Below are 13,684 nucleotides of genomic sequence, written 5' to 3' on the forward strand. Positions count from 1 at the left end.
TACAGAAAATAGAAGATTAAAGTACCTCACACAGCTATGGATGCATAGCTGGACCAGACAACCCTTCACAACAAAGTAAACCACAAAAACTTGACCTGGGCATTTGCCTCATGTTACGGAGAAAGCAACAGTATTTACATCCTTCGTCAAGAGCACTAGTTTCCTGGTAACTCTACTCCCACCAAGCCGAAGACGTTCATAATCATGGTAGAACAAAATGGATTATGTGGGCAGCTGGGTAAGGAAACATTCCCATGAGAAGTAGGCAAGAATTTGGAAACTAGAAGACAGGAATCCTAATACTATCAAGAGATACCGAGAATTAAAAGCTTGTTTATTGGGTCCACAACAATTTCCCAAGACATTAGAGGCTACCCAGCTGCCTCTGAGCTTTGAAGGCAGCAGTCAGCCATGTTTTCCAGAGCGAGTACTACAAGGGCAAACAGGAGGTGGAGGAATGCAGAGGCCTCCCTGTGATTAGAGCCATGCTTCACAGAGTCCACCACCACTGCTCACGGTGCTGGGCCAAAGGTGGGAAACACACCAAATGCCGCTGATAAATATGCTCATTTCAGAAAAATCATCTCCTCCCATTTCCCAACTCTTTACTCCCATTTAACTTTCAAGGAATTGGAAGCACTGGAAGTTAATCAGGTCCTCAAGTAGAGTGCAAGTTGGTCCTCCACATCTGCAGGTTCCCACCTCATATTGAACCAACTAACCTTGGATGGGAAATATCTGATTCTACAGTTACATCTCTGTCGAACTTGTACAAACCTGCTTCTTGTTGCTATCCCCTTAAATATACATTAGAACAACTATTTCCATAGCTTTTTGTTGTACTAGGTACTGTAAGCACTGTAATACAGGGACGAATTTAAGTATAGGAGCAGTTATACGTAAATTATATGTAAACACCATGTCATCGTGTATAAGGCTCAAATATCACTGGGTTTTGGTACCTGACAGTGGCCCCAGAATAAATCGCCTGGGGAATAACTATACTTCTTGCAGTGGCACAACAGTTTTTCTTACCTAATTATTCCAAACCACACCATGTATGACCATCAGCAAGAATAACAGTCAACAGGCAGAGCTCTGAGTTTGCAATTTGCTTTCAGGAATACCTTTTGCCCTCCAATCTCCTGTTTTCTTATTTTAAGAAACTTCATGCAATGTTACTTACCCTGCCTCCTAATATTATTCTTGCATGATTATTCTAAGTCTCAGGAGCTTCTGATAAGAAGAAATAGAATCTGATAAATTACTAGACTTTTACAACGAATTAGCTTACTGGGTTAATCCTCTGAGATAAAATTTTTAAAGACGGCTGTCAGGAGAAAGAGAGTCAAAGAACTCAAAATCATCATGTTGCCTTCTGGCTGTAAAGTATTACCATTCTGTGAATAAATCTTTTGCAGGGGAATTTTAGATTCTTGAAGAAACTGAAAGAAACCCTATGGCACTTAAGCACAGCTTTACAACTAGGAGAAAAAAACTCAACAATATATTTCTACAGCTGACAGTGGTTCACAAATAAATGCTTGACATGAATTATTCACTAGCTCAGTATTTGGTCTTATTCATTTGTTTACAATCATAAAATATGGTTCAAGTATATAGAAAATGGTTACTGAGAAATAAGTAGGAAATCCATCACAATTCTCTTAGTGGAGAAAGCCACAATGATGGCTTTAATCAAAACCAATCCTGAAAGATCTATATCACCTTACCAGTAAAAAATGGTTTTTACTCTAGGAGTGAATCTCTCTAAGAAATGAAGCATACACATGGTTTCAATGGCTTTGTGATAAAAGGAGTAATTACTCAGTGAACCGCAACAGGGGGAATAAAACAATGGAATTCCAGGACCAGTCTCAGTTGGACTATTTATCAGATGATCTTGGGCAAACTGTTACCTCTCTCTGAGTCTCATCTCCTTATCCATAAAATCACCACGTGGACTAGATGGCCTCTAAACTTTTGTCTTGTCCAGATTTAAAATTCCATGAATCATTTTTTAAATACATTCCAATCATTAGCAATTACATATAGGTAAAGAATAAACTTCATTTTTACCTAGCAACAAAGATATTTACCTAAGCTAAGTTTATAATTTTGCAATTTTGGATGATTATTATCAGTTGTCCACATAGATAAGGATAAAATAGCCTGATGAGATGAACTAAAAAAATTGATATAATGAATAGTTCTTTCTGGGATATTATTATAATCTACTGTAATCACATTGTCAGTATTATTAGTTTGGTTAACTGATTCTTTTCAAAGAAATCAATTCAGAATGTTTAAGTTTTAAAATTCTTACATAGAGTTAAGCTTAATACTTGAATAATATTGGCCCATGGACCAGGTGCTTTTGTTCACTTTTAACAGTACAATGGTTACTAGGGGTTTAGCTCAGTGGAAGAGCTCCTGCCTACCATGCATAAGGCCTTAGATTCAGTCTCCAAAACACACGCGCACGCGCGCACACATACACACACACACACACACACACACACACACACATTCTTGTAACTATTCTTCACTCCAAAACAAGAGGTAGAACACTGGCAACAATTTAAATCTGCCCTTGCACACCTCTCCTGTCAAATCCTTATGTCTGCCCCTCAGAGATAATCCCTATGCCGAACTGGCTCTTTCCTCTTCCCTTCTTCCATTAGCTTTATACCTAAATTATACTTTTTATGAAGATTCACACTTTTTGCTGCATGTAGGTACACTGCATTCATTTTCAAAACTATGTAACATGCTATTCTGTGACGATAGCAAAACTTGTTTTCTCTTATCAATAAACATTTGGGCTGTGCTGTTGCAAGTTTTTTGCTATTATAAGCAACAACAACAAGAACATTCTGACACAAGCATCCAGGTGCACATTTGCTAGACTTTTCTTTGGCAGAAACGAAAGTGCTAGGTCATAGCGAATTTTGATACTTAAAAGATAATATTAAATTGTTTTCTAAATCAATTTAACAAATTTCATACATACAAACAAAGGAAAAGGAAAGCTTCTTGTGCCTATATGCTCTCCAATACTTGGTATTTTTAGTTATCTTAAATTCTGGATGTGGAGCGGAGGTGATAGAGTACCTCACGTGGTCTTAAATTGCATTTCTCTGAAAGCAAATAGACTGACATCTCTTCATACGTTTACTAGCTTTATCTGATTCTTTTGTAACATTCTTTTTACATCTTTGAGCATCTTGTTATCTAGGAACTTGGGATATATTTCCCCTTAACTAGAATTCAGTAACTCTTCAGTAAAGTTTTATTATGATTTCCCACTTCTCCAGGTCTTATTTTATTTTATTTATTTATTTTTTGGTTTTTTGAGACCGGGTCTCACTATGTAGTTGAGACTGATGACCTGGAATTCACTGTGTAGCCCAGGCTGTTCTCGAACTCACAGCGATCCTCCTGCCTCATCCTCCTGAGTTCTGGGATTACAGGCGGTGCTACCATGCCCGGCTCTCTCCAGATCTTACTGATCCTTAATAAGATTCATGTTTGCTAGCTGGGTGTGGAGATACACACTCTTGGGAGGCTGAGGCAGAATCATCACAAATTTGGGCCCAGCCTGTACAATTTAGCAAGCGCCTGTCATGAATGAATGATGAATGAATGAACACCATGTATGTAGCTTACTGTGAAGGCCCTTAGTCTAATCCCCAACACTCCCTCTCCTCCACACACACAAAAAAATTATGTTCGTTGCTCTTATAAATGGTATCTCCTGCTTGCGGAAAGACATACAATTGATTGCTGTGTATTAATGTTATGTCCAACCCCCTTGCTGACCTTTCAAAATTCTATTGCTTCTAGTGCAAGTTCTTTTTCATATTCTTTGTTGCTTTTGCAAAGAGTGGCTTTTATTTTCTCCATACCAGTCTTATACTGTACCTCTGTTTCTTTCTCTTGGTTATGGTGATGAGACCTTCAAAGCAATGAGCAGACATAACAATGGTAGAAATCCTTTTTCTTATTCCTGACTTTTCAAAGAAAAATGCTTAGAACATGCCCCAAATTTGGATAAAATTTCTTTAAATATTTTTGTATATATTATCAGATAGAGAAAACTCCCTATTACTGAGAGTTTTTTTGTAAATGGGTGCTGGATTTTATTAAATTTTATGTATCTACTCAGCTTGTTTAGCTAAAGATATCAAGATTTATTTTCCTTAAATTGCTAATGTAGTAAATGACACCTAGATTTCCTAAGATCAAGCTACCCTTACATTTCTAAGATGAACCTAACTTGTTAATAATAAATCATGTTTTTAATATACTGTTAGATTCATCACTATTATTTAAGGTTTTATGTTATACTTTGAGAGAAATAAACCTGTCCTTTCCTTTCTCTTACAGTTCCTGGGCTTAGATATCAATAAACCTCCTCAGAATGAGCTGTGAATATATATATGCATTCTATCTTTAATGAAAGACTGTTGATTATTAGAAAGTCTGTTCTTGAAAGCTGGGGTCTGGTCGGTTTTGTTTTGCTTTTGCTTTTTTTTGGTGAGGAAAGTTTAATACATTAAATTAGTTAATTTTAATTTGCGATGAGTAGCTTAACAGGACTACTAAATGTTTCTATTTTCTGACTCTCTCTCTCTTTTTTTTTTTTTTTTTTGGTATCTGGGATCAAACTCAGGACCTTACACTTGCAAGGCAGGTGGCAGCATCACTGAGCTAAATCCCCAGCCCATAAGGTTTCTACTTTCAAAGCAATGCTTTTCTATGTAATGCTGTTCTAGAAATTTGTCTGCTTCATCCAAGTTTTCAAATGTACTAACATAAAACTTGTTTTAAAATCCTCTTTTTAAAATTTCAAAGCATTTTAGCCTTTTGAAAGTAATCTAATATGATTTTTTCTCCAAAGAGTTTAATTTATAATATTATCAGATATTATTTTTTTACTTACAGCTGTCCAGAAAAACTCATAAAACTCTACTGCCTACATCATGCACAATATTTGATCAAAGGGAACAAAAGAGAAAGAGACATATCTAATACTCTTAGAAACAAGCCTACAACCTTATCAAAACTGTAAGACATCTAAATTTATTTCTTCGGTAGCCTATAAAAAGTAGATTGTTTTGGCTATTTGTGCATTTTTTTCAAACACAGGTGAGTAATGATGCTGTGTTATACTCTAATTATACACACACATTCTGAATTTCAGTTGGTTCTGTGTAGTAATTACAGCTTTTCATACTTCATTGATAAGCCTCAATTTATATATCTAATGTCAAGTTTTTTTAAAAGCCAGGCACATTTATAACCCCAGCTCCTCAGGAGGTACAGATAAGAGCATCATAAGTTTGAAGTCAGTCTGAGAAACTTAGTGAGACTCTGCCTCAACATAAAAAATAAACACAGTGGGGATGTGAGTCAACAATAGAGAATTTATCCAGTGTACACCAGTGTGACCCTAAGTTCAATCCCAATACTGCAAAAAATAAGATAAAATAAAATCTAATTCCTTTATGACACTTAACATTTTCAAAGTCACAATACATTTTTACACAGAAAGCTAAATTTATATAGAGATTAAGAGTCTCATGATAGAAATGCTTTAAACTGTATTCCCCATTGAATCTAGAATACCAGGAAGTTATTTTCTTTGGCAATTCCAGTCTGCACATAAAAGAATGCTTTTCTGGGGGTCAGATCTTTCCATATCAAACTCCATGCTACCCTGTCTGGATCCTGAAGGACAGGAAGAGGCTCTGGGTGGTGAGTACTGTTTCAACAGGGAAGAGTTTAGAGGGCAGCTAACTCCTAGAATAGGTCTTCTGAGGCTTTAACATGCATTTGAAGTGTCTGTGCATCTTGTTCAAACACAATTTATGTTATACAGGGCAGCGTGGTGTCCAAGAATCTGCATTTCTAGGAAATTTTAGGTGATGTTACAGCTGCTGGTGTCTTCCATATGACCTAAGATGAGGGGACTTTCAGCCAGATGGCTTCTGAGCTCACAAGCTCTATCTCTCTGCAACGTTAGTGCATACGATTGTCACACATGAAATGAATGTCTATGGAGAGATGCCACTAGTGTGTGTGAACTTCCAGTTTGCATCAGGAAATTTCAGTTGTATCGTCACCTGATTGCTCTAGTACGCTACTATCAGGAACACTTGCTCATCACAAGAGCTCTAAGTGCCTATTAATTGACCATTTTCACATATAGGTTCTAAAGGGAGTGGGACTGGATTCTATCACTCCATTAGATATGAATGAATCATTTCTACAAAATATGTCTTCAAGGAAATGTGCCTTTTGCAATCTCAGCTACTTTATAAACAAGCTGCTTCCATGTCCCTGGAACAAGACACCAAGGGCAATCAATTCGTGCTCCATCCTGCCCCCCACCAAAAAAAAAACCCTCAGGTGAATAGAAAGATACTTACTGAGGGAAGAGAAGGTCCTCCTCCTGTATTGCCCAGAGAACATCAGTCTCTGGTGTAAAGAAGAGAGGCAAGCTCATTAAACTCACAGGTCTCCAATGAACTCCTTACATCCTAGCCATAGAAGCTGACTTTAAAGTAGATACTCTGTTTACACCAGGGCTTCCCTCATGCAAGACATATATTCCCAGAGTTGGCTGCAGATCAAATGTTGTTTTTGCCCTTTTTTTTAGTGAAAGAATGTTTTACATCTATTCTAGAGGGTGGTGGTATAGATCAGTGGTAGAGCACTTATCTAGCATACTCAAACCCCTGGGTTCAATCACTATCACTACAAAAACCAACCAACAAACAAGAAAGGTTGGCTTTTTAAAAGAAACTTAATATGAATTATTTTGGACAATAATTATAACTTTGTGCTAGATAAACAGCTGAATTTTTAATGCTGAAATTATATAAAATAGGGTACAATGTAAGGCATATTTGAACAAGTACACTAAAACAACTTCTCTAGTTCCAGATTAAGAATAATCCTACATTTATTAGAAAAAGGATCGTCTTACTTAGCTTTTCAGGAGTAAGATGCTCTTGGCAATCTTTGAATTACAGTTTTATTCCTTGGTACAAAAAATTTTTCCTCATTTTGTGAATATCAATTATTAATCACTTCAAAGAGACACTTCTAATACAATGTCTGTTACTATTTCATGTAATCTTGTACATATTCTTTGTTGGAACTATTATTCGAATTTTCCCCTTTATTCAAAGGATACTGTCCAAAATTAGTTTAGTGAGAGCATGGTATGCTGACAAATCACACATTTCAGAAATTTGGTTGAAGGAAAAATCCACCTTCTGGTGAGAAAAAAGAGAACAATATGTTACATATTACCTTTCATTCATACACACCACAATAACTAAATGAACAAAAAGATGTTACTGGTTTTAGAGGTAGAGTTCATACTGAAAGAACACCAAGGATAACACATCATTGCATCGATGACCATTTTCTAACCAGCATCCTTGTCTGTCCACTTTCCAGGATTCAAAGGAGGCCAGACCTTCTGTGGGAGACCCCAATGGACTAAATTCTTCCCTTTCCCACAGCTACTCTCTACTTGTCAGTGTTGATTGTCCACTCTCTTGGTCTTCCTTCACCGTTTATCTCAGTCACCCTCACCTCCATGTTTTTCATATTCTGTAACAGCCAGTAGACCTTACGCAGTTCGTTTAATGCAGAACTTGTTTCTCTTGTCTTCCCCTTTTCTGTTCCTATCTCATTATATTCTTCCATGTCACCTCCTAACTGCCAGAATAGTCCGTCTTTTTTTGTCTCTCAGGCTACACCTCTTCAACTTTAGTTCTTTCTCAAAATTGACTATTTTGAGGGAAGGCATTTTCAGCAACATCTGTTGTTTCTAGTGAAAAACATGAGAATAGGGGCTGGGGGTTTAGCTCAGTGGCAGAGCAGTGCCTAGCATGTGAGGTCTTGGGTTCAATCCTCAGCACCAACACTGTGGGAGGAGAGGCCTAAAAAATAGCATTAAATAACTTCACTTAATTATTCACCTACTGGTAAAGATAAACAGAAAAAAAAAGTTTTGAAACACTGCTTCGATAACTTGCTCAGCACACAAATCATTTTCTAAAAAACCATCAAGCGATTTGTATTATACACACTATTCCTACTTTTTCATGACCTTTAAAACTGTGATTCCACCCAAAAACTTTACTAAGATTGTTTTAGCAATGCATGAAGTGCTAATACTCTAAATACAAAAATATATAACACTAAAAAATTTTTTTAGAAACATCACAAGTAGCCAAAGTAGAAAACTGCTTGAGTCAATTACAACAACAGTTAGCTAGTAAAACCCAAGTTTGCAAACTATGTGAAGCACGAGAAATGTGTAAACAGTGTTAAGTCAAAAACTTTGAACATAAATATATATGCTACACATGGCAGGTATGGAACATGCACACTATGAAATAAGTCAGCTTGGAATGATGTAAATGGAGTTTAGCATTCAGTTTTTTTCTTATATAATTAATAGTGGGTTAGAAATAAAATTATATGGGCTTACTTGTAACTTCCACCAAAACCTAACTATGCCTCTATTGGGGCTATATATCCATGCTATGCCATCTAAGTATCTATGATGCCAAGTTTGTTGAAAGATTTTAAAGGTGTTATGATATTGCTCTGAGTCCCACTGGAACCCATACCTTACAGGAAGTACCCATCAAATCAAATGAACACTTTTCACCTACCAAGAGCAAAAGTACATAAGAAATCTAAGAGAGTACAAGGACAAGTCCCTGCTATTTACAAAGAAATGCATGCTCTGTCTGGGTGGTAGAAAAAGGCTTATAGATATTAAAAGGGAAAAAAAAGTAATCTTCTCAAGAGGTTGGGACACAGGTCGGCCCAAGCCTGACTTACTGGGAAGATACAGGCTTTGTGCTCAGACATGGAGTTCAATCCCTACTTCCCAGCAAAGGTTAAGTAAAAAATCTTAACCCTTCCGAGTTTTCAGTGTCCTCAACTGTGAAATGGACCAGGAATGGCTGGGTCACAGATTAACTGGAACGGTTAAAGAAGAAATGCATTGAAAACACCAGAAAGCCTCAATGATTCCTTCTCAGGTCCTTCTAGAGCTTGAATAAAGTTGAAACACCTCACATGAGGGCAAATACTTCTCGAATTTGCTCTTAATTCTCCAAGAAGTTGTAACCTCAAAGATGTGACTTATGATTTGTTTTCTGTTTTGTGTCTTTTGGGGAGAAGGAAATACAGAGGTGATTGGAAGAAACTGCAAGGAAGGTTTCCCAAGGGAGGAATCATACTGTTACCATGACTGATTTCCCTGGGGCTCGGAGTGAGGCAAATAGGACAGCAGAGGAAACCTAAAACGGCTCTGCCAATATAATTCTTGACAACTGTGAGACTACACAGTCCCAAACTGAGTACAAAAAGGCCCCAAATGTGGCTTATTTAGACAAAGACATGTCACTGTCACCCTGGGAATAACTATAATTTCAAAAGAAAAACCATAACACTAAGAAAATGGAATGATGTGAAACAACAGGGGAAAAAGGTATTATCACTCTCAGAAGGGAAATATCAAATTCTTGATTTCAAGCAGATTTTCATATTTGTGCCGACTTCAGAGGAATACTTTGTATGTAAGTTAACTGGGTTTGTAAATAAAATGGATAATAAAAGATAGCAATTGATGTCCATTCCTTAGAATACGTTTTAGTAAGCATGATGACAAATGCCTATAATTTCAGCTCTCAGTAGGCTGAGGCAGGAGGATCACTGTGAGTTCAAGGCCAGCCTAGGCTACTCAGTGAGTTCAAGGCCTGCCTAAACTACGTAGGGACACCTTGTCTCAAAAAAACAAACAAACAAAAAATAGTTTACTAAATACTTGAATCCAACAGAACAACACTCATCATAAGCTCTGTGGCAATGATTCTCCAATTTGTCAGCATACATATTACAATCACCTGGGAGACATTTAACATATCCAAAGCCCAGTCTGTACTTCGTACCACATAAATAAGAATGTCTAGTGTGGAATCGAGGCCTCAGTAGGTCTTAAAATTCCCCCAGGTGATTCCAATGTGCAGAAAAAAACAGGGAATCTGCACTCTATGATCTCTCTACTTAAGGATGGCCAATAGTCAGGATGTCACCAGGAAGGCTGGAAGAAATCACAGTCCCCAACCTGCCAAGTGGGACTCTAGATTTCACAAGAACCATGGGAGACCCAGGTGCACCTGGAGGCAGAAGTTGTACAGGGCAGCAAACTTCCCCAAACCACTGTCCACAGGAAGTCCATTTCTGCTTCAGAAGTACCATAGCAAACGCAGGGAAGCAGGAGTGGAGATCTGAAAGCATTATTTTATTTCTTTAAAATAAAGGTTGGATAATTAAGAGAAAAAAAGTTTGAACCTCTCAGAAATTTTTACAAATATTTCAGATAAAATTGCTCTAGCAAAAGAAAGGTAATAATGACTGCTGTTTAAACAGGCTAGGGCTGGGGATTTAGTTCAGTGGTTCCGCTGCCTGCATCACAAGCACAAGGACCCCAGTTAGATGCCTGGAACCCCCCCAAAAATTTTTTTAAATAAATAAATAAAAAGGCTGAGAGGACAGACCACCTCCCTTTTCTTTCTTTTTTATCTCAACTGAAACACACGATTTATCCTACAAAGTATTCTCTGTTACTTTTCTACTTTAGTGCTATTTTGCTTATTTAATGTACTTTGAAAACCACTTAACATAAGTAATTAGTGTATTAATAAAATGTACCTTGAGATTTTTGGGTGGCTTGAAATTGAAGAATGTAGTCAGTTTATTTTGAGAAGCATTAAGTTCCAGAAGATAAGGCATGAAACTCACACAAGACAAATCTGAGGGGAAAATAGACACAGAAGGGCTAAGTCAATAAAATAATTTGAAAAAGCCATTAAAAACAGCATATGCTACATCAGAATATTTTTGAACTCTACCAGTACCAAGAACATCTTAAGTAATCTAGATGACTAAAATAAATGAAATCAGGAATGTGTGAAATATTTTTTACATAAATGTGGAAACCCCTCTAGTTCCTATCTGGGATCTGCCCAGCTCTTCTGTTCCCTGATTTCTGGGATGTCCAAGTAATGAATATCCGAGATCCCTGAATGTCCCTGCTCCCCCTCCCATGAGCTGCTAATGCCTAAATATTTCAAACATTACCAGCCTTCAAGGAAAGGATGAGAAACTAAAGCCTTAGATAATCCTCTTGATAATTAGCCCCTAAATAACTGAATTAGGTCTTTTCAGAAGATTGGAAATGCCACAATTAGGGAACACTCTTTGTTGTAAATTCAATTTTGTTTTAGTTGGAATTAATCCTAAATCTCATTAATTATTTGACATGATTTAAATCACTGCTATTATTTTAATTTAACTCTGGATTGGTTCAAAATTACATCTGAATTTTGCATTTTATCCCTAGCAAATATTCTGAAATTTAAATACTAACTAAAAGGACTATGTGCTAATAGATTCCAAAAGGAATTGCATATAAAACATAAAAGCTGTGAAGCACTGTTTTGCCTTTCTCTGCGGCTTTACAGCAGAGGCGCTCTGGGAAGGGAGAGACCAGGAGTAATCAGATAATAAGGGTTACAGCCTTGCCACTACCAGCAATTCACTTCACCACCTGCAAACAGGAACGACAACAGCTCCTTCCCAGTTCTCGGACTCCGAGGTGTGGTCAGAGCCATTCTAACTGCCCAGAGGATGGCTCCTAGTTGGAGAAAGCAGCCTCCACATTCAGAGCCAAGCAGTGCACTTCTACCTTTCCCCAAAGGGCACAGATACTCGCAGCCCAGGAGAGGGTAGGGTGCCAGGGCCTCGGGGCCCCTGCCCTGGAGCAGGTGGGGCAGGCAGTGTGAGAAGGCCTTTGGCCCCTTTCCTTCTCAAGGGACATTAAAGCTACGAAATCCCCACCAACTTCTACTTCATCCCTCTGAAATGAGACACATCCAAAATGCAAATGGCTCGAGATGAGACAATAAATTGGGGTATTGCCACTTCGGTACAAATGAATGAGCCAACCAAGGAGCTGCCTACGAGAGGAAAGTAAAAGCTTTATGATTTGTGTCTATCTGTCCATTCTGAGCTCGGATGTATGTGTGTTGGGAGCGGTCTCAGCTCCATCTACTTCCATTTCCCAAACCCTTGTTGCAGCCGATCCTTTTGTCATACCGTGGACATCTGTCTGTCTGAAAGCAGAAGCAGCAGCTATATAGTACTTAGAAGCAAAGTGATGCTGAACGCATTTCACACTTTGCAGAGGGCCAGTGTTTTTAAAAATCACCCTGACAAATAATCCCTGGTCTGAGAGGCCAGAACCCAAATTCCAGAAGGTTGTGAAGACCCTACTCGGTGCAATGACTTCCTTGTCCACCAGATGGCAGGAGCACCTCACATCTACATTCGTGGTTCTCAAAGTGAGGTCCTGGATCAGCATACTCAGCTTCAACCAAGAATTTAAACTGCAACTTTTGGGGGCCATCCAAATTTACTGAATCAGATACTCTGAGGGTGGAGTTTGGACATCTATTTTAACGCCCCATCCCAAGATGATTGTGCTGCAAGCTGAAATTTGGTCTACCTCATCAGAAACCAAGAAGGCCGACAGCACAAAAGAAAAACATGCGGTACCCAACTCATAGTAGGCTCTCAAAGACTTGATAAATGATTAAAATGGGCCACCGGGATTTTGGAGACTGATCTGAGTGAAAAGGAAAGCTTCCATTACAACTGTGGACTCCTTACTCGTGTGGCATGGACATGAAAAAAAGTCACTTTCCGTGACGTGAGAACCAAGCAAGGTCAAAGGAGCCTACCACTCCTGCAATCTCTTATCTGCTAAATCAACCTCGGAAGTGTGGGGTGGGTGGAGCACTCCTGCCAGAAACACGGAAAAAAGTCTTCCTGATGACGTGATCATCATAGTCTGGGATTCGCTTTAAAATTACCTTAGGGTACAGGGGCCCCAAGGATTTGTAGATGAAACAAGACTGGTCTTCAGCTGCTAACTGCTAACTATGAAAAACTTCAAAGAACAAAAAGTGCAGGTAAGAATACTTCTTAGCTATTGAAGAGTAAATTTTAACTGTCAATGGAAAGGGATCAGAGAATGAGACAGAAGATCATATCAGCAACATCTGATTTAATCAGTACAGAAAGCAAGTCAGAAATAATGACTTGCTTTCTTCTCTAGAAGTCTGAAGGAAAAAAAATGTACACTGTTAAAAACAAGTAAAACCAGACACAGCAACAGGAATCAAGCTTTGAGTAAATGTGACAATTACAAAACTAATTTCATTAAATGTGAGCAAGGTGTCATAACAAATATATAGAACTACAGATGGCAGAGTTGGGTTGAGAGAATCAACCAAACATGGAGAGACAGCAAAAAGAGAGAAAAATAAATTTGTGAACCCCTGGGGCCCAAACAAGGATAGAAATAGCTAGATAGGATTACACTGTAAACACAAAAGCAAAATAAAGAATTCACTAAAGAAAAAAAGACATTCATCTGCATTAAATAACTAATAGAAAGAAAAAGGAATCATCATTCAGGAAGTATTTTAGAGATAACAATCGATCTCTTAAAAGGAAACCTAAGGCAAACATTCCATCCTGGTTTTAATTATCCCTGAGTGCGTACTGGCCATATCATCAC

At 38.0% G+C, this 13,684-nt stretch overlaps 1 protein-coding gene across 3 annotated transcripts in view; it reads right to left on the bottom strand.

Annotated features, from left to right (window-relative positions):
- Positions 1–13,684, bottom strand: part of Lrguk (leucine rich repeats and guanylate kinase domain containing) — a 125,055-nt gene that overhangs the window by 102,805 nt on the left and 8,566 nt on the right. For all 3 annotated transcript variants that reach the window (XM_010611736.2, XM_033757659.1, XM_010611735.2), the window contains 2 exons: positions 10,753–10,853; positions 7,205–7,286 (listed from right to left, as the gene is read on the bottom strand). In XM_010611736.2, coding sequence (XP_010610038.1) covers positions 7,205–7,286; positions 10,753–10,853 — 183 coding nt within the window. The remainder of the gene's footprint in view (positions 1–7,204; positions 7,287–10,752; positions 10,854–13,684) is intronic.

This window comes from Fukomys damarensis, unplaced genomic scaffold (assembly GCF_012274545.1).
Source record: "Fukomys damarensis isolate Sample0158 unplaced genomic scaffold, DMR_v1.0_HiC HiC_scaffold_4, whole genome shotgun sequence".
NCBI lineage: Eukaryota > Metazoa > Chordata > Mammalia > Rodentia > Bathyergidae > Fukomys > Fukomys damarensis.